Source organism: Tasmannia lanceolata, unplaced genomic scaffold, assembly GCF_043159265.1.
Source record: "Tasmannia lanceolata isolate RefF3 unplaced genomic scaffold, GAP_Taslan_0.1 ptg000018l, whole genome shotgun sequence".
Taxonomy (NCBI): Eukaryota; Viridiplantae; Streptophyta; class Magnoliopsida; order Canellales; family Winteraceae; genus Tasmannia; species Tasmannia lanceolata.
In genome coordinates this window covers 5,409,146-5,430,881 of record NW_027518695.1, presented here as the reverse complement: position 1 = coordinate 5,430,881, position 21,736 = coordinate 5,409,146, and the positions used below count along the sequence as shown (strand labels likewise).

At 36.7% G+C, this 21,736-nt stretch overlaps 1 protein-coding gene across 2 annotated transcripts; it reads left to right on the top strand.

Annotated features, from left to right (window-relative positions):
- Nucleotides 1-237: 237 nt before the first annotated feature.
- Nucleotides 238-17,046, top strand: LOC143849701 (ADP-ribosylation factor 1-like). Of its 2 annotated transcripts, none has more exons than XM_077358859.1 (8): nt 238-584; nt 685-723; nt 846-908; nt 3,561-3,579; nt 7,195-7,306; nt 13,189-13,236; nt 15,100-15,230; nt 16,750-17,046. In XM_077358859.1, the coding sequence occupies exons 1-8, from the start codon at nt 482-484 to the stop codon at nt 16,781-16,783; spliced, it is 549 nt and encodes a 182-aa protein (XP_077214974.1). In that variant the 5' UTR covers nt 238-481; the 3' UTR covers nt 16,784-17,046. The 2 variants fall into 2 exon arrangements, with proteins under 2 accessions (XP_077214974.1, XP_077214973.1); XM_077358858.1 differs by lacking the exon at nt 16,750-17,046 and adding an exon at nt 15,606-15,910.
- The last annotated feature ends 4,690 nt before the right edge of the window (nt 17,047-21,736 follow it).

Here is a 21,736-nt window from a genome sequence, read left to right as displayed (position 1 = left end):
CCGACCCGACCCAACCCAACCCAACCCGACTTTTTAAGCTTAGTAGAAAAAAAAGATTAAAAATGTCGGGTTTCACTCGGGTTGAGTTGCCCAAGCCTCAACCCGAACCGAACTCAACCCGACACGAACCGCCCCGACCCAACTTTTTTTTTTCCCGTATCGTCGTCGGGGGTAATATAGTCATTTGGTATAAACGCGTTGCATAAGACAGCAGATGACATTCCTTACCTAGGAAATTCGGAGCATCGGCCTTCCAAACCGGACTTACATTTTCCTTTTTTCTTTGCACTAGGGCCTCACCCTCTCTCTTTCTCTCTCTCTCTCTCTCTCTCTCTCATCAATATAATCAGATCTCAACCTTTTCTTTCCTCGCATTGTTTCATTTAACGGGGTTGGACAGGGATCTGCACTGCGGATCTCTGAATTCACTCGAAGAAGGAATATCAACCGTCGGATCTTCTGTCATTGCTGGACTGGATCAATGGGTATCCTGTTCACCCGAATGTTATCATCTGTATTCGGCAACAGAGAAGCGCGAATTCTTGTTCTTGGCCTTGACAATGCTGGGAAGACTACTATTCTCTGTATCCTTTTCCCCCTTTATTATATATCTTTTTTATCTTCTAACTGGTCTATCTGTTTTCAATCTTTTGGGATTTGTGAGCTTAATTTTATCCCCTTCAGATCGGCTTCAGATGGGAGAAGTAGTTTCCACAATTCCAAGTTCGTATTTTCCTTTTCTTTTTTTCTTGATTTTGGAATTTTGATCTTATTGGGTTAATCTTCTTTCCATTTTTTTCTTTCTCTTGACTGGTATTTCTTTTCTTTCTTTTTTATGATTGCAGCAATTGGGTTTAATGTTGAAACCGTGCAGTATAACAATATCAAATTTCAAGTCTGGGATCTGGGTATGTTGATCTGCGCCTTTATATGCTATGTCCTGTAGTTCTTTGCTCTTCTTTGGTTTATAATTTTTTAGATTCTTGAGGGTTTGCAAGTTGTGACAGTTCTAGCTTATTCATTGGAACAGTGATTAGTGTATTATTCTTTCTTGATTCCATTGCCATTGAGATAAATCATTAGATTTGAGATTTTTGAGAAAGCCTCATATATATGACTTGGGGCTGCGTTGCTACGGATTTTATTAGATACTTTGTTCATTGGTAACTTGGAGGACTTTGTTTGACTTTTACATATTCACTAGTTGCAGACCTCGTCCAACAACGGGAACGAAAAACAAAGGAAAACAAAGCACAAATAAAACCTAAAGTATAAACAAAGCACAGAGAAAATGCTATTTACCAACCAAAATTAAAAAAAACCAGATGATCAATGTCAAAAATTTCGCTACCCACATTAAGCCCGCATATAAGAAGTGAAACAAAAATAGATAGCTAATATAATTGTATATACAAATCACATACAAAGAGACATAAGATCTGAGGAAAACATGCCTAAAACTATGCGCATAATTACTATGCTTTATCTAAGAATGAAACAGGAAGAGCATCCATCACCTTCTTTGATCCTCTCCGAATTAGCAAGAAGAACTTAATAGTCCCAATCATCCACTGCAAGAAATTTAAGAGAGAGAGAAGAAACTTAAGAAAAATGCAACTGGAGCATGAAAAAATTGTCTCCAATTGAAAAATAAAACATTTCTGTAAACACAATAGCTTACCTTATTTGGTCTTCCCCAAATCAGCAAGAAAACATGCACTATAGAGTGTATATTTGAGCATAATCAGAGTACGGGAAAAGTGCAATAAAAAAAATGTATTCATCATCTTACAACATGTTAAAAGACTTGAAATTAGTAACAATTGGTAACAATTGCAAAGCAATAGAACCAGGAAACCTGTCAACTTTTATAAATTGGAGTCACATGCTTTTTTACCGTCCCTCACCGCAAAACTCTTTTATATCAGAAAATGGTAACCTCCAGCCCACTTCTCCTTCCTGATTCTTGCCAACAAAATGTACAAACAGCTTTAATCAAAATCATTAAAGTATCATTTCAGTTTCCTTGGTCCATTTTTCTTGTCTCTGACCTGGTAATGACCAAAATGTGCTACTTATTCATTGTTTCAAGCAAGCATATGATATATGAAACAGAGCAATATAAACCATCTATCAAATAAATTAGGAGGAGTCCAATAAAATGCATAAACAAGGGCAAAGAAAACAAAAAGCATCAACAATTCAATTTCCTTACAGATAACTGAAAACAAGGCATAAAAAGGGCAAATAAAACAAAAACTGTTAACAATTCAATATCCTTACGGATTACAGATTAATCAAAACACTCTCAAATTATATAGCTAGTAGCCGAATTATCAAAACCCAGAAAGCATGCTAGCAAAACGAATTAGAATACATTTGCTGTCACGCTTCAGATGCTGCAGATGGCGGAAGGGGAGATGGAGACGGTGGGGGAAAAGTTTGAGAGAGAGAGAGAGAGATTGTTTTTGGGGTTTCCCTCGAAAGGGTATATGCGGTGGGGAAGTAAATGAGATAAATGCATATTAAAGAAACAGCCTTTGGAAATGAACAGGCGCTAAAGGAAGGTGTTTGGAAATGAATATCCGTTAATGGGATATTGATGGGGATTCATTTTCAGTAACATCGAAGGGATGCTAATTCTTTGTTTGGATACAGAGGGATTGCCATAAATTTTGGAAAGCCCAATGTGTAGTATGCATTTGGAAACAAAATGAATTAGAGACGAATTATTGAAGGCAAGGAGAGAGAGAGAGAGAGAGAGAGAGAGAGAGAGAGAGAGAGAGAGAGAGAGAGAGAGAGAGAGAGAGTTGCTGGATGCTGAGGGATTGCCACGTGGCGCACTCCTAGTGTGCGACATTCCGTTTTACTTATATATTATTAGATATATAGAGATTGTGAGAGGCTATGCTTCCAGTAACACACAGAGAGAGGATAAGTGCCTTCTTTGAGCTAATCCGTGCATTATGTAGATGCACTTGGAACTAACCCATGCATCCTAAAATGTCTTTTTGTTTTGAGCAGCTACAGAAATTTACTAAATAAGCAAAAACAACAAGAAAACAAAAGGAGCTCGATCGAGATGATCAAGGCAACAAGCAAAACCAACAAAAGTGAAAAAGAAAACAAGTAAACGGAAAATGATCATGAACTGCTAGTGCCTCTCTATGCATGCCACTCCGAGCAAACTCATCGACAACCTCATTTTTTGACCCAAAAACATGATGAAATGATACATTCTTTCATTCACACTGCTGCTGCAAGCCTAGTGTTGTTTATTAATTTGGAAAGCAAAAAACTTCGTTAAGTAGATTTCTGCATTTTTTAACAATGGGTTTTTAACTGAGTTCACCTTAGATTTGCCCCGTTGAGTTGTTATGCAAATTGTAATTATTTTACGATCATACATTACACATTTTAGGTAAATCTTTCTCATGGGCAGATGGAAGTATAAAGTGCATCCCTAGTTTAAAATAATTATCATTAAGCCTTTAATTGCTAATCTTCTCTTATTTGTTCCAAAGTTTGGTTTTAACAGTCAATTTGGTTGGATGAAACAGGTGGGCAGACTAGCATCAGGTAATACTATTTTATTTACCATTTCTTATTAACAATTGATATCTTGCATTTATATCTTATTGAGCATCAGGTAATAATTTGCATTGCTAGTAGTTTATTGTCGCTATTCAAATTTTTAAGTTTATCATTGTTAAGTCTTGTAGTAGCTTGAATAAACTATTCCATTTTGGTAGCCCGGGATGTAGACCAATTTAAACCTCCTGATGGAAAAAATGTGTGTATGCATAAAGGTTTTAGTTGTTAGATTGAAACCCAAAAGTCTTTTGAGTAAGACCTGGAATTTGGAGGATTGGTGGAGCTGTCACCTTGCTATTAAAGGGCATACAATTTGGCTCTTAATGTTTTTTTGGAGTGTCATGGCTATTTGGACTGACAGAAACTGTTGGAACTTTGACAACAAGATGCCCTTGGCTCTTAATGATTTTTTGGAGTGTCATGGCTATTTGGACTGATAGAACCTGTTGGAACTTTGACAACAAGATGCCCTCTAGTTTTAGATTGTTTCGGGGAGATTAAAGGGTCTTTGCTCATGGGCCATCATGAGGGAGGAGGTTCAAAGGATATTCCATCAAAGTACTACACCAGAAGTGGAAGGTCCCTCACTCCAACAAGTTGAAGCTTGACTTTGATTGTGCCTCTTTCTGAAACCTGGGCCTGGCTTGCATTGGAGGTGTTTTTTCGGAATCACTTAATTGGCATCTTCCTTTCCCTCATCATACCGATAGGTGGAAAAGATTCGAACAAGGAGGAAGCTATGATGGCTATTAACAAAATATCTGACATCTTTAATCTAAATTATCTCATTTATGATTGCGCGAATGCTATTTCTTGGGAGACGAAGTCCCTCTGTCCTTGGAGATAAGCGGGTTATTAACTAGTATCTGATATCTGTAATGTAATTTTTTTTTTCCTTATGTCATATCCTCTGCAGTGCCAATGAATCAGCTGATCTACTCGCTAAGTGGAGTGTGAGTTGGGAATCCGTGCGTGTGAGCTGGGAATCCGTGCGTGTGAGCCAATCTGTGCTATGTATGTTTCGGTTTTTTCTGTTCTTTCCTGCTTAAGGGTTTTTCCACCATTTCAGAAAAGAAAAAAATCTGAAATTTGAAAATTTGTTTTGGAAGCTGTTTGACTGACAGATAGTTTGTCCTGGATAAGATTTAGCTCAGGATATGCGTTAGAATTCAACTTAATCTCTCTCTCTCTCTCGAAAATATAGTGTTCTTCAGATTGAAATCATATGGACTAGAACCTAACCAAAACAACCTACCTTGGAATACTAGGGAGCAACCTACCTTGGGATACAAGGGAACTGAAGATAGAGTAAGATATAGTGTTATTTAGATCGAAACCATATATGCTAGAACCTATTCAAAACAAGCTATCTTGAAATACAAGAGAACTGAAGATAGGGTCTTATTCATGAAACCTTATCCCATGATCAAACAATCCTTGGCTGTTTGATTGCAGGATAGATTGGTTTCTGTAGAAATTTAAAACTATGGTTTCAGTTTGTGATTATTAGTTCACATCATTTGGAGGATTATTGGGAATGATTTTTTTTGTTCTTTTTTTTTTTATAATGTTTTTTGGCATATCCATAGTGTGAATGAGTTAGCGGTTGCTCTAGACAACAGTGGTATCCAATGGGATGTGAAATTTTGGCCCAGGGAAAAAGCATACAGGGATTTCACTCCTTTGCCTGCTAGATTCTCCTTCATCATGAGAATCCTCTTAAAAGCAAAGAAACTCACTTTACTTTCACCTCGCCCTTCTCCAAATCCGCTCCCCGCCAACTATGATGAAAATGAATTCTGCGCTTTCCACCAAGGAAAAGGCCATCCTACAGATAGGTGTTTTGCTTTGAAACACACTATCCAGGATCTCATTGATAAAAAGGCTTTCATCCTTTCAAAGCCAAATATCACCTCCAACCCTCTTCCGAACCATAACCCTTTGACTTCTGCCACCAATGCCATTTTTGCGGAAACTCTGCTCGTAGACTTTGCATCCCTTATTTGCGTCATCGAACAATATTTCAAATGCTAAGTATTTATTTTTTTAATATTTTAACCCTATTTAAAAAGTTAGTGTAAAAATAAAAATTACTCGTATTCATGTTCCCTTTTTTTAGAAGCTGGTGTGTACAGGTACTCGTACTTCAATTGTCACTAACACCTGTACCTCCAGCTGGATAACATTTCACAGAGTGGGTACGAGTAGCTTCTTGGGGCCTATAATTACTTACTTTGATGAGTATTACGTACCCTATAGAGTTAGTACCTGGCGCCTGGCGGTGATGATCTCCTTGAGCTATGCATATCATTCAAAAAAAAAAAAGAAAAGACTCCTTGAGCAATGTCATTATGTGGTTCTGGTTCTTTTGATTATGTAACATGGCTTTTGATTTCAGGCTGTTGGGTTCCTCTAATTAACAATTAATAATTGTTTTACATGGACATTGCATCATATAACGTGGACATATTTTTGGCGATCAATCTTTGGTGCCTTTATCTTTTACTAGTTGGATATATATATATATATATATATATATATATATATATATATATATATATTTGATACATTATTAGTTATTCTGTTGACTTCTTGTACCGTCCATTTATAATATGCAATCACAATAATTTACATTTCTTTGTACTCAAACGTGTAAAAGTTGTCTTAAAATTATTTTTCCATGGCGTTTCATAAGTTTTTCTCTCCTACTTTCTGAAAAGAAAATAAAGAGTACTCCGAGTTTACTCTCTACGAAAAGTCAACCTGCTTTTTGGGCTGGCCAGAAAGGTGCCCGGTGTTTAGTCTTTAATCTCTGGCCATGTATAGTATGACTAGTGTGCTATATCTATGTATCTTTGTTTCCATATATAAATATGTTCAATTACCCATTTTTTGCAGTATCTATACCTCAAATTTATACTAAACAATTAATATAATATCATATTCATTTTTTTTTTTTGAACGGTTATAATATCAAATTCATAGTTGCATAATAGTTAAATTGTATGCTAAAGTAATTCTGGTCGAAGGCATTTTGTACATCCCCCGTGGTAGCCAAATCTGATTTGTTAGGGATAACGTTAAGGAAAATCTCACTTACCAAGTTTCTGTTGTAGCATGCCATGTATTCCGAGTCTCTATCGAAACATAACCACAAACTTCTCAAATTATGGCAGCAGTAACTCATTTTCAGATAAGTCTCACCTTTTGAAATAGTACTCAACTAATTTGGACACTAGTACATTGTTCTTGTCACAGGCCTATATAATTTTCTCAGGGTTTTTGACTTTTTTCTTTAGAAATACATCTAGAACTTTATGTAATCACAGATACCGATAGAGAAGAAGGCCTGCTAATCAAAATATTTTTTTGATGTTCATAAGCTTGGTTTTGTTGAGAAATGTCCTTCACCATCCCCTTTTCGCCTTCACTAGACATTGTGCGTAATTTCTGTTATCCTTTGCACTTTTTTGGTGTTACACTATGTTGCTTTTCTCTTGCAACTGCTAGTTGTTTTTTTTTTTAAGAGTTTGATTGCTTCCAAAATGTTTTTTTTTCCATGAAATTATGTTCACACAAGCTACTTTTTTTGTGCTCCAGGCCGTACTGGAGATGTTACTTCCCAAATACTCAAGCTATCATATATGTTGTGGATTCAAGTGACACTGATAGACTAGTAACAGCCAAAGATGAATTTCATGCTATCCTGGAGGTATAAGTTTCTAAATATTATTCAAATGTAATTATTAATTATTGTTTTCCTCACATGCAGGCTAGATATTATGATGGCTTAATATACACTCGTTAGGAAGGTTATTCTGATCAAAATTTTCCAGCATTGCATTTGCTTTATGGCCTCTAGGTATCATGGAAGAGGATAAGTGCTGATTATACTCATGATGAAAGGCAGTATTTATTTCACCTTTAAGCTGAGTTTTTTTATTCTTATTCCTTGCACTCAAACTATCAATGGCATATCCAAATGATCAACATTATGGAACAAGAGAGTTATGACGCATTCTTTTAGGTCATACTTCAAGTACATAGGCTTTCTATTCACACATAATAAAAAGTGCTGTATAATATAACCGCCTATTAAAATCTAGAAGACTGCATTGCAAAATGTGTTTCGTATTGTTTTACTTCTTTATGGAATGCAATTATGTCCCACCCTTGTTTTTTATGGAAGCCAGTGGTATAATCTGAAGACAGCATGAACATGTGCGTGGCACTGTTTAGATGATTTGAGTAAGTATATGTGCAACACAAACAACTAATTTGACATCAGCCAAAGACAACCGCATCATGTGAGTGGCAATTGTATGGTATCAGGTTGAAAAGGGTGTAGTAACTAGTAAGCATGGTTTTAAATTTCGGCCGAAATCCGAAATTTCTGCAGAGACAAAAATTTAATATCGAAACCGAAATTTAAAAATTTCGGCCGAAATTATAAGACTTACACTGAAACCAAAATTGCCACCGAAATTTTGTTTTCGGCTGAGGCCGAAACCGAAACTGAAATTTCAAACCTTGGTAGTAAGTATATATGCAAAACAAATAAATTAATATAAACTAAATCAAAACATTGGAAACCAATACTTATTGTCATTGCTTTTATAAATAATTTGATTTTAAAGTTTATCATGATTCATAATATCCCCAAACACTTGTAGGAGAAGATTGGTGAGGTAATGGTCAAAGATTTTCTGAGTCAAATGATTGGTGCGAAGATGAGATGTGTTATGGACACCTTCGAGTTGCAGTTATAGTATATCAACCTTAAATGGCCCGAATAAATGTAAATACTCAACAAACTAACTAATATAATAGGGGCATACGCCAAAGATATTGTAAGCATGTGAGTGCCAGTTGTACAGTATCATATTTAGAAGGGTACAGTATACATGCAAAGCAAAAAAATTACTGTAATATAAATAATAATATTTAAAATTGATACTTCATTGTTTCTTATATAAATTTTGATTTGAGATTATCAAGATAGCTTAAAATGCCAAACAGTTTTAGTTGGACAAGATTAATGGAAGTAGTGCTGAGAATTATGTTGCAGAATCAGATGATGGGTGTGCTATGTTTCTATAGGCCCTGTTTGTTTAAGATTATGACAACCGATTGTGAGTGCCAAACCGATTATTGGACTCAATTATGTTTAAATTTGAGTCCATTAATCGGTTTGGCATTCACAATCGGTTGTCATAATCTAAAACAAATAAGGCCTTAAACATGTAGAGTGCAGCGTTAACACTAATTAGTAAGCCTTTGAAACAATCAGGTGTCCTTCAACAGAGATTTGTGTAGATAATGCATTGCCTTTTCATTTCTTAAACATTGATAAACAATGGTGAGGATTTATCATGCTGGAGGCTTTCAATCTCAAAATTACCCACCCACTTTTCTCTTTAATCACTAGATAACTTGCATCAAGTTTTCTAGAGTTGGAAAATGATGTCGAAATGCTTACTTTATCAATTGTGTATTTATTGCCTAGGTCTTCCATTTGGAAATCTAGCATAGGAGCATTCCTAATATAAATTTAGGCATATGATTTAACCAACACGCCTTTAGACATTTTTAAATGTACGACTAGAAGTGTCAGACTTAATGTGGGTGTGTCGACACATTTTTGTACCGTGTCAAGTGTGACATTCTATTTTATTATTGAATATTGTGTTTACCTCTTTTACTATTAATTATTCTTTTATTATGTACTCTTCTTTAACTAATATTTGCTATTATATCCCCTCCCCTAAACGTAAAACCCTAAACAAACTCTTATTCCAATATTATATTCATTGTATCCTGTTGGTCTCCCTTTCTCACTACATGTTGGAGACTGAAGAGAATGGATTAAATTGATGAATGCATAGTTATTTGATTATCTTATGTTTGTTTTAGATTATAGTTGATTATTCCTAAGATTTATTAGTTTGTTAAATGAATACTATATTTATATTATTTGATTATCTTATGTTTGTTTTAGATTATAGTTGATTATTCCTAAGATTTATTAGTTTGTTAAATGAATACTATATTTATATTATTGCAAATTATGATAGTAATCAATACTTTTATATGTTTGAACGTGTATGGGCGTGCCACCATTTCTAGATTTTTAGGGGTTGCCATGTCAGATACCTCGTATTCGTGTCGAAACTCGACACACGAATATGTGTCTTCAAATCATGATTTTATATATATATATATATATATATATATATATATATATATAGAGAGAGAGAGAGAGAGAGAGAGAGAGAGAGAGAGAGAGAGTTCCTGAGGGTGCCCTCATATAAGCTTATATGAGGTGGCTCTCACAAAACATAAGGGGCCCATATTGTTAGGATGATCCGAAGCATTCATTTGAAAGGCCCCATCATAGATAGGTTGTGTACAAAAAATCAGCTCCATTGGATCATCCTAACCCCTCCAAAAGTGGGGGAAAAATGGGCAGATTTGTGGACAAAACGTGTCTATCCATTTTTGCCCCCACTTTTGGAGTGGTTAGGATGATCCAATGGAGCTGATTTTGTGTACACACCCTATCTATGATGGGGCCTTTCAAATGAATGCTTCGGATCATCCTAACAATGTGGGCCCCTTATGTTTTGTAAGAGCCACCTCATATAAGCTATATGAGGGCACCCTCAGGAACTCTATTCTCATATATATATATATATATATATATATATATATATATATATATATATATATAAGTGTTCCTGAGATATAGCTCAGATAAGCTTATCTAAACTATAGCTCAAACACACATGTGGCCCCACATTTTTGGGGGGGGATACAAAGCATTCATTTGGAAGACCCTTCCACAGAATAGGCTGTGCACCAGAAATCAGCCCTGCAGGATCATCCTAACCCAATCAAAGGTGGAGGGGAAAATGGAGAGACAATGTTTGTCCATGTTTCTGCCCATTTTTTCCCTCCACAAATGGCAGGGTTAGGATGTCTCTCTCTCCCTCTCTCTCTCTCTCTCTCTCTCTCTATATATATATATATATATATATATATATATATATATATATATATATATATATATATATATATATATATTAGGAAAAGCTTTCTGAGCTCGAGCTCAGCCCGAGCTAGAGTTCAGAAACCCACCATTTCCATGTTGTATCAGTCATCCAATCCATTCATTCTATAGGTTATAGTTAGGATTATGGTTATGGTTAGGATTATGGGTTAGGGTTAGGGTTAGGGTTATGATTTGTGGAGGTTTAAAATGGATGACTAGAAATTAGGCTCCTATAGATCGAATGGTTAGGATTATGGTTTGGAGATGGTTTGTTAGAAACACCCTATCTATGTGAGGTTCTATAGAATGAATGGGTTGGAAATGGGCAGCTGCTCAGATAAGCAGAGCTCACAAACCATAGGGTGGCCTACATTTTTGGGGTAATCCTAAGCACTCATTTGGAAGGCCCCATCATGGATGGGATGTGTACCCAAAATCAGCTCCATTGGATCATCTTAGGGTGTCCATTTGTGGAGGGAAAAATGGACAGATACTGTTTGTCCACAAATCTGCCCATTTTTCCCTCCACAAATGGAAGGGTTAGGATGATCCAATGGATCTGATTTTTGGTACACACCCCATCCATGATGGGGCCGTCCAAATGAATGCTTAAGATCACGCCCAAAATGTGCCCCCCTATGGTTTGTGAGCTCTGCTCAGATAAGCTTATCTGAGCAGCTGCTCACAAACCATTTCCTCTCTCTCTCTCTCTCTCTCTCTCTCTCTCTCTATATATATATATATATATATATATATATATATATATATATATATATATATATATAGAGAGAGAGAGAGAGAGAGAGAGGAAAAGGATTGTACGCTCGACCGTACCTAAAGTTAGGTACGGTAGAGTGCCAAATCACATGGGTCCCCCATTTTTGGTGGGCATCTAAACCATTCATTTGCAAGGCCCCATCATAGATAGGGTGCATACCAAAAATCAGCACCATTGAATCATCCTAACCCCTCCAAAACTGGAGGCCAAAATGGGCAGATTTGTGGACAAACACTGTCTGTCCATTTTGGCCTCCACAAATGGATGGGTTAGGATGATCCTATGGAGCTGATTTTTGGTATGCACCCTATCTATGATGGGGCCTTGCAAATGAATGGTTTAGATGCTCACCAAAAATGTGGGACCCATGTGATTTGGCACTCTACCGTACCTAACTTTAGGTACGGTCGAGCGTACAATCTTATTCCTCATATATATATATATATATATATATATATATATATGAGGAAATGAAGTATGTGCAGTTGCACAGATAAGCTATCTGTGCATGGCTGCACAAACCATAGTGGGGGCCACATTTTTTGGGGGATCCAAAGCATTCATTTGGAAGGCCCTTCCATGTATAGGGTGTGTACCAAAAATCAGCCCTTTAGGATCATCCTCACCCTGCCATTTGTGGAGGGAAAAAATGGGTAGAAACAATATCTGTCCATTTTCCCTCCAACTTGATTGGGTTAGGATGATCCTATAGGGCTGATTTTTGGTAGACACCCTATCCATGGAAGAGCCTTCCAAATGAATGCTTTGGATCCCCCAAAAAATGTGGCCCCCACTATGGTTTGTGAGCCATGCACAGATAGCTTATCTGTGCAGCTGCACATACTTCATTTCCTCTCTCTTTCTCTCTCTCTCTCTCTCTCTCTCTCTCTATATATATATATATATATATATATATATATATATATATATATATATATAGGGAAAAGTGAGTATGAGCGGCCCCTCATATAAGTTTATATGAGGTGACGGCTAGAAACACGGTGGGCCCACATTTTTGCGGTTATCCAAACCATTCATCTGATAGGCCCTGACATAGATAGGGTGTGCCCAAAAAATCAGCTCGATAGGATCATCCCAACCCTTCAAACTATGGAGGTGAAAATGGGCTGGTATAAATTTGCCCATTTTTCACCTCCACAGTTTGATGGGTTGGGATGATCCTATGGAGCTGATTTTTCGGGGACTCCAAAAATGTGGGCCCACCGTGTTTCTAGCCATCACCTCATATAAGCTTATATGAGGGGCCGCTCATACTCATCTTTCCCATATATATACTGTCTGTTTTAGCCGTGTCCCCATTTCTAAATATTGAGAGCTTGCCATTTATGATACTCTTTATCCTTGTCGACACAGGACACTCGTGCCAGTGTCCACAAATCATAGAGAGACACTCCACAAGAATATACTTGTCGTTTTGGTATTCTTTTTATGAGTCCCAGGGACGGTTAATATATTTATCAAACTTCCTAATATCAGTATTTGTCCCATTTGAATGAATACATTTCTCAGTTAAGCTCACATTTGATGGCTCTCGATGTCAGATAATCTATAATTCCATTTTATTGTATTAAAAAAAAAAAACTGGTTATATGTCCTAGACTGTAGTCTTGTTTTTAATTATTAACCTTTGCCACTTGGTCAATATTTTAACTGTTGTTTATGGATGTCAGAACTTTGGATTCTGTCAACTGTTTTGAGGTTCCACTGAGGATATAGGAGGCTGATTTAATTTATCTTTTGGCAGGAAGAAGAGCTAAAAGGTGCAGTGGTTCTCGTTTATGCAAATAAGCAGGTTATTACCATTTTTCTTTTCTCTTCTCCATGCCATTTGACGAGAAACTGTTTTCTAGTGGAACTTGATGCTCGTTGCATTATCAATTTGTGTTTCTTCTGTTGTTTCAAATGATGGAAAGCCAACTAAGTTTTGAAGTTAATTGTTATTGAGAGCAATTGGTTGGAAATTGAGTTGTTTACGAGCTAAAATAACAATTAGATGTTGAGAAAAATTAGCAGCATAGATTTCACTACAATCATATGTAAACTTTAAGATTTGTTAACTGGTGCCAACAGGTTACATATCCTCTTTAATTGTGTATGGTATTTCATTTACTGTTTTACTGTTTGGTATTAGAGGTCTCCTTTATTCAGTTCTACCTAGTATATTAAGTTTTTGCCTTTCGGTGCCATTTATGCTCCATTTGGAAGCTATCTTACCCACTTATCATCATTTTCAGGAAAACATCTCCGCTGTATGAATTTTGTTATTCTTCTTCACATACTTTCCTTAGTTTTAGAGTCCTACTGATGAGGATTGTAGGAACCCGTGGGGCCCAATAAGTTGCATATTTGCCCAATAGGACTTTTAGAGAGTTTATTTCCATGTTATTTAGATTTAGGGGTTATATTTTCCATGTTATTTTATCTTCAATTGCCTATATATAGGCCTCATGTAGTGAATTTTGGGAAGCTTTTGGAATAATATTGATTGAGAAATTCTCCCCTCAAATTTCTTCTTCCTCCTCCTCCCCTCTCTTTCCCTTTCTTCCCCTCTTCTTCTCCTTCTCTTCTCTTCTTCTCTTTTCTCCTCTTTCTTCTATTTCTCTTGCCCTGGCCTATGCCACCTACTTTGTTACTTGTCGGATTTTATTTGTGTATTTTTTTTATCGTCTCCAGTTTTGTGGTATTCCTCTATCAGTTGTTGCTATTACTGCTCTTTTCTATAGTTTTTTCAAATTCTTCAGATCTTTTGACATTTGTTCAAATCCCATTAGAATATTTCTGTGCTCTTCAGTTGTCCTGCTCTACAATTATCAAGTTCTATGCTACAGTAGGACATTAATTTCTTTTGGGGCGCCTTTTATCTCCTATATTCACAATAGTTCTGACTTGCAATGGGTTAATCTCTCTCTCTCTCTCTCTCCCCATATGTATGAATGTATAGATTTTATCTGGTGCGCGCACATGAAGTCCATTATTTTACAAAAAAGTACAGTGGGGCCCACTTGGTGGGATGATCCCAACCGTTCAGGTCTTGGGCCTGTATATAGGTTGTATCCTGTAAATCATCTTTGTGCGATGATCCTAACCCTCCGATCGTTCAATCCTGGAAAATCTGTCACATATGGAGAGAAACAAATGCGCAGCTGCAGATTATCTTTCCAAGATTGAATGTCTATGTAAAGAGGATAACATCCCCCTTCCAATTGTTCCTCCCAAACTGTTAGACATTGTACTTCAAGACTCCACTGGGAGTAGCTATGTAAGATTGAAACATTGCATATTCTTATAATAAACTGGTAGGCGTCCGCCAAACCTCAGCTTAGCTACCGAAAAAAAAACAATGACGGAGATGGAAACCATGCATATTTTATTTGAATTTCAAGCTACAAAGCAACCTTTCCTGGTTCATGGTTAAACTCTTTGCCAATATTGTCAGTATTGCCTTATGCATCATTCATGCTGTTCTAAGGCCTTTTTAGTTGGCTCTTTTCTTTTCCTTTTCCTTTTTCTTTATTTTGTTTTCGGCTTTTTTTTTGTAGCTTGAAGGAATGAACCTTATTGATTGCTTGCGGTTGCGGATATATCTTTCTATGAAGTTTCCACCTTTGTATTTTTTTTTATTATCTTATATTTCATTGTTTGTACTCCTATGCAGGATCTCCCCGGTGCACTTGATGATGCTGGAGTTACTGAGGCCTTAGAGTTGCACAAGATTAGAAGCCGCCAATGGGCAATTTTTAAAACTTCAGCTATCAAAGGTGAAGGCCTCTTTGAGGGCTTGGACTGGTAAGTTCACCTACCCCTTGCTGCTGTAGATTTTAAAGTTGCTTTAGATTTTTTTTGTCATTAAATGATTTATCTGGTCTTAGATAAAGTAAACAAAAATCTGGGTGTAATGCGGCTAAATTTTGGGAGGCAGTATCAACCTCCATTGTATAACTAGAAATGCATGTGCAGCCAGTGAAATTAATTACAAAAAGGAAGTAGGTAATAAGATTGTGTAGGTATATGAATATAAATAATGTCTTTGTACTATGAATTTTCTTTCTTTGGGTCAGTAAGCTTGGAACAAGATCATAATAGTCTCTGTTATGTAATATGAACTATAGTTAATAATAGAATACTTTTTGAAATACAATATCTAATAATGTCTTTTTGAAGTGGTGGATTGGTAGGAACAAGTTACCGGCAAGTCCATTCCTCTGTTGAGTCCGTCCAAGTATTTAAAGCCTTGGACAGTTGATTCCGTGCTAGTGGATTCTGAAATTGTTTGTTTGGGCTTTGTTTGTGTCGCTTTATTTTCCTGCTCTCATGGGAGACCTTGTCCCTTGTAGTTCTGCTTGCCCTGAAAGGCTGTAATTTCATTATTGCAATAAACTTTCTATTACCTTTCAAAAAGGGAAATAAATACTTTTTGGAATTTTATAGTGAATGATATGATACATGTTGCGTATTGGTTTGGTTGAGTCCATGTGCCCGTGCTAAAGCTTAATTTCCAGGGAGATGCATAACACAGACAATCATAGATATATTTTTAAATCCGGCGTAACTTTGGTCTCCATTTGAGATGAATGAAACCAATTACCTTATATTTGGTCTCAACACTAGGTTTGAACAAGCTGCCGCCTTCCATTAACATGAGACTCAAGTTTACCTAGATCGTTGAGTGATGATGTAGTTTGTCTTCATGGTTTGGACTGATTTTCCATTAGATAAAAGTCATAAAACTGAAAGATGATTCCCTTTGAAGAAAACACAGGTAATGAGTGCCATGAAAACATTGTTGTAGTGAAACACTCTTATTTCCATTTTTAACGATTAACATACTTGTCACAATTGAATAATAGTTGTAGGCATATTGTCAAAACTCCCCAGCATCATCGTCGACTGGCCCAAGTTGACTCCCTTTTCCCTTGTCGGCGTTCTTGTCTGAAACCACATTTTGTCCTATAAAGTCAATCAAAACTCCTTTGAATCTCCCTAGTCATGACTGCATCAACTAAGTACTCGATCGATTGGCACCTAGTCAACTTGGATTTGCTTTGATTGCATTCTGGCTTGCATCCGCATTTTGAAACACTGCTTGTAGGTGCTTCCTTATGGGTTTCGATCATTCTTGAGTGGGAGCTTTCATATGGTTTGCATTCAGAAATTCTGACACGTTTTTTTTCTCCAATTTGGTTTCTTCTTATCTAATCTAATCAATATAATTAATATGTAACTATGCATGCAAGTTATGGATGCACTTTAGTGCTGATTCACATATTGCAGAAACCTAACATAAGGAGATTACTGACTGCTGCAGGTTGAGTAACACGCTCAAGTCTGGTGGCGGCTGAAATTTTGGAGAAATAATCAAAAGCCCACATACTGCTTTCCAACCCTCATTCTAAGATAGATAGTTGCTTCTGTTAAGGTTGCAGCAGGGATATTTTTTATGGGTTGGAAATAAAATACACTGGGAGCTTTTAAATTGTTTTTGGGGTGAAAATGTTGTGCATCTCTCATATACTCGTTTACATAGCTTTTATGGTTTTGGTTAAAAGATGAGAATCCATGTCACTTTCACTGCTGTACTAGATTTTTGCACTTTTCCCCGGTCTATTCCAGTCTCTCTTATTTCGTTCATTTATTTGAACCGAGCGTTGGAATTGGGCAAAACAGGAATATTTGTGTGTGTGTGTGTGTGTGTGTGGTGTTGGGGGTTGGGAAAGGGTATGAACGAAGAGAACATGAGAATCATGCTCCCCTCTCTTTCACCCTCTCAGGTCTCTCAATTGGGAAAGCGTAGGTAGAGACGTAAAAATATAGGCATTGTTATAATACCTCTGCCAAATTGCATGTGTGACCGTTCTTTTATAATGACTAAGGAGGAGCTCATGACTTTAATATGTTCAGTTATGCCATGTAATGTTAGATTTTATGTCATAAACACAAGTATTAGGACATGGGTTGCATTTATCTATTTCAGTTCATAATAATTAATGAATAACTTAGAGAATGTATTGCGTGCTTACTTTATTGGAACTCATGTTTATACTTAGGTAACATTTTGGGAATGTCATGCCCAAGGATATAAAGATTTTGAAGGGCTAGGAGATGTATTCATGTTCCTTGTAGACCTAAAATTAGGACAAAGAGATATGATATTCTAGTTCTTTGTAGACCTAAAATCATTGAGAGTTTGAGATCGGACTGAACATCTCATCATGTGCAAAATTGTCATTACCCTTGCTTCTACAATAGAGTAGTATGACTTTTCTTAGTCGTAGGAAACCCTAAGCAGGCAAGTGAACAGACTTCACTGATCTCAATTTTTTTTTTGATGACATAGGGTATCCCCACCCCAATTTTAGGGCGGGACTATTCCCTACGGATGCTCGCAATCACACTAGGACTCTCGAAGTCCTACCTGCTTGAAATCTTAGAATGCCAGTAAAGTTCCAGCTCACAACACAGATGATCTATCACGACTTTAGGAGAGCCAACGGCCACAAATTTTAGCAAGGGACTCTAAAAGGCCATGGACTTATTATTTTCAAAACAAGAGAGGAGCAAGTGACTCTAAAAGGCCATGGACTAATTATTTTCAAAACAAGAGAGCAGAGTAGTTGCAACACAACAACGACACCCCTCATCCAAGATATTGAATATCTAAATGCCCCTTTCCCCTTCATAAATTTAAGAAAACCTCAAAGCACACTTTAAGAAAAGAAAGCCACTAGTGAGGAAAGCCATCACTCTCACTTTCGTGGGATCATGAGAAGATCTGAGCACTTAACGCTATATAATTTTATTTGCTCTATTTCCTATTCTTGCTCTTCTTCAAAGGCATGCAACTCTTCTTTAATAACAGAAATTTTAAAAAACTAAACCATGCAAGTAACATGTGAATGCACAAATGATACAAGGATTTGCTAGGTAATTTCACGAAAAGCCATTTAGCGGCCCACTTTTGTAGAAGAGAAAAGCCACCTCAGATGAATTAAATGAATAAGACAAATCTGCTAAAGTGAGCCTGTGTGGCTATTCTCTCCTGCAAAATTGGCACACGAAATGGCTTTCTGCGAAATTGCCTAGCAAATTCCAATGATACATATAGGAGGAAACTGAAGAAAGGTAAACTTGCCTACCAAATCCCAATGATATATATGGGAGGAAACTGAAGAAAGGAGGAACCGGCCATAATTTTATTTTTTTATTTTTTTTTGGTGTTTTCGGTAATGGGATGGTGAGGTGTGCCATTTGGGGCTATATTTTTGCCTTGTGCAGACAACTAGGCCCGCCTACCTCACGACCTGATGTGGAGATTGTTGTTGTGATGTGTAAATTGGAAGATATTATTAACATTCTTTCACAATCAATCTTTGCCATTTAGTTTCATACCACTAAGGGACTGATATCTACACTACCATATTTTGATAATGGCACTTCTCACTTTGCTTAATTAGTTTTTAACTGCTGTTGCAATACTCATGATGCTATCAGCATCCAATCAGAACTGTGAAAATAGAGTAGTGTACTCATCAAAATATGGTAGTGCTGGTATCAGCTACTTTTATTGAAATATTACACATTCAAACGATTTAAATCCATCGTATCATATATTCATATATGATTTGTTGTGAATTCGAAGTGCTAATCTACGCGGTATTTGATAATTTTGGCCTTTGATTCTCAAATCCAAGGCTGGGATATTTAGCGGAAGCTTCGCCAGCCATGCAAAGAGGACGCAATGAGTTCAGTGAAAATATTGAAATCTAAAATCTGTGCAGTGAAAAGTGGGTACTAATCCAGGCACTTGTTAGTAATTCTAGCCAATTATCTGGTATTAAAAGTTTTTTAAAAGAAAATGATCTTTTTAAAGGCTCTCCGTGCATCACATTTACCCTTCGTAGTACTTTTTCTACAATTAAAAATAGTATAGATTACGATTTTTAGCCATCAAGAATCATGATTTAGCCAAGACGTCCAACTTTATGAAAACTATTTCAATATGTCTCAAAATACCAGTTTTTAAATTCACTAGCAATTAAACTTTTCTTTCAATAAAATTACTCTCTGCTCAAAGAATCATGTTTTGATTTTCTTATGATAGCTTTGATCAATACTAAGACTACAAAAATGTACTAAATAATCATGGTTTATAATTTATTGAGGGTAAAAATCTCCAGGCAGACACATGGCTTCCAAATTGTAAATGGGCACATTACGGACACCCAACCGATAGTAAGCAAGGACTTTAATCTTTCCTATAAATAGAGGCACAATTTCTAAGGTATGTGACACAATGACTTTTGCATTTAGTCATTTCCGAGTTCTAGTCATAGAGCTCGTATTACTATTGCCGGTTTTGACTTAAAGCATTTTAGAGCCTCTATTGAGTCCAAAATCCAGGTGGTTTTCTTACCGTTTGCTCGTGAGCATAGGCCATCTCCTCATCTATCTAGCTGGGACCTATTCAATGGCGCAGAATTAAAGGGAACCTTTGTCAAGAAGATGTTGTTTAAATATTTAGTAGCCTTTTGGAAAAAGGAAATGATATTTCCATCCCCTTTTCAAGCACTTTCACTTCGCGCTTGTTGTTTCTTGAAATAATTGGGATTTTTGCAAATTAGGAATTTATAGGCAAAAATCCCAATCAGTTGTGAGAAACGACGTGGTCCCAAATTCCCAATTTTTAAGAGTGGCGTGTACTAAACGAAAATCACTTGCTTCCTACAAATTGATTGAAAAAAACAAGTGCTGAAAGCAAAACACATAAACCCAACCAACGAAAACGAAACTTTTCACTCTCACCAACCACCTCTTAACCCTATAAATTTATAATAGCACTGAAAAGTAGAGGTAAATGCAGTTTGGTGCTGTGGATTCAATGGGAGCGCCCTTGCGGCTTAATTATTTTGCTAGGCCCACTTCAGTTTAGCATTCCCCCTTATCTTTTGATAAACTGGGTTGACATGTATGGATCAACCTTCTTGATACAAGCGTGTGTTCGTATTGTTTCCCAACTGTCTCTACAATTCTTGGTGACTTTCTCATTCAGGGGCGGTTCTGATATGTGGAATTTATAATCCACAATCTTCTTTTATGACCTATTCTTAAGAGAACTTGAAGTGGGCCACTTTTAGCTTACGTAGGTGTGAAAGGACTACAATGCCCTCAGTTGCAATAAAAGACAAATTATATATTTTTGAGTTTGTGTGCGTGTGCGTGTGGGTGGGGGTGTAACAAGAAGGGAAAAAGAAATATGGGCTAAAGCCCGGAATTTATAAACTCATGTTCTAGCTTATAAAATCTAGGTATTAGCTTATAAAATCAAGGTTTTAGCTTGTGAAGTCTACAATTTTACAATCCTGGATTATAAATCTACGTATCCAAGTGGCCCCTCAGTGACTTTGGCACTGGATGAGATCCTTTCAATGGTAGTCAGTAGATAGAGAAAATCACAAAGATTTTATGTTCCATTGCCGACCCTATTCCAATACCAATAGTCCATAAATGACTGTCCATCATGGACGAGAGGGCAACACGGGGATCAATTACAGATCTGCCATGAGAGAGAGAGAGAGAGAGAGAGAAGATAGAAAATGCATCTCAGGTTTGTTCTCACTAAAATAGAGAACTTACTAGTGTAACATCGCTTAATTTTGATTAGCCATCAACTTACAATCCATAGGTAAGTAAGATATTTTAATTCTAATAAACGGGGAAGAAAGAGAATGGTCGGTTTGGCTCGGCTCAAGCTCAAGCTCAAGCTCAAGCTCAAGCTCATCCAACTGAAGTGGCAAGTGACACGAGAGAGTAACACTATTTTATTTCGTCACATGAATCTGACCCTTTCACCTTACAAAGCTCCAAAAGTTATAATAGAACATGAGAAACATGATGTGAAGAGGTTCGTTTATCATTGACCACTCTTTCGTCATGTCTCTTTCACTATTTTACAGCGAAAATGACTTGTAATTTGACACTCCAGTTTTTTACTTTACACTCTTTTGATTTTGATTAGCTTTTATAAGACCCTCATGCTTTCTCAAAATACTTTCGAATTTCAATAACAAACCCAGAGAGTGGTTCCAATTGAGCCTCTTGTGCCCTCCAACCCACTGCCCTGGCCGGGTATACACGTACGGGTGCAACATGGCCAACTATACAAAACTTACAGTAAAACAAGAACCAGGAGTGGGATGCTTTGTAACCTCCTCTCCTCCTATGTAAACTTCTGGGACTAAACTTTTAGTTTTCACAAGCATTTTGGAAAACCTATTTCCACAAAGTAGAAGCTTTTT

Excerpts from the sequence above, each read along its gene's own strand:
- LOC143849701 (XM_077358858.1), top strand. The coding sequence starts at position 482 with ATGGGTATCCTGTTCACCCGAATGTTATCATCTGTATTCGGCAACAGA. Across the intron at positions 7,307-13,188 it reads AATTTCATGCTATCCTGGAG|GAAGAAGAGCTAAAAGGTGC; the intron begins GTATAAGTTTCT and ends ATCTTTTGGCAG. Across the intron at positions 15,231-15,605 it reads CTCTTTGAGGGCTTGGACTG|TGGTGGATTGGTAGGAACAA; the intron begins GTAAGTTCACCT and ends GTCTTTTTGAAG.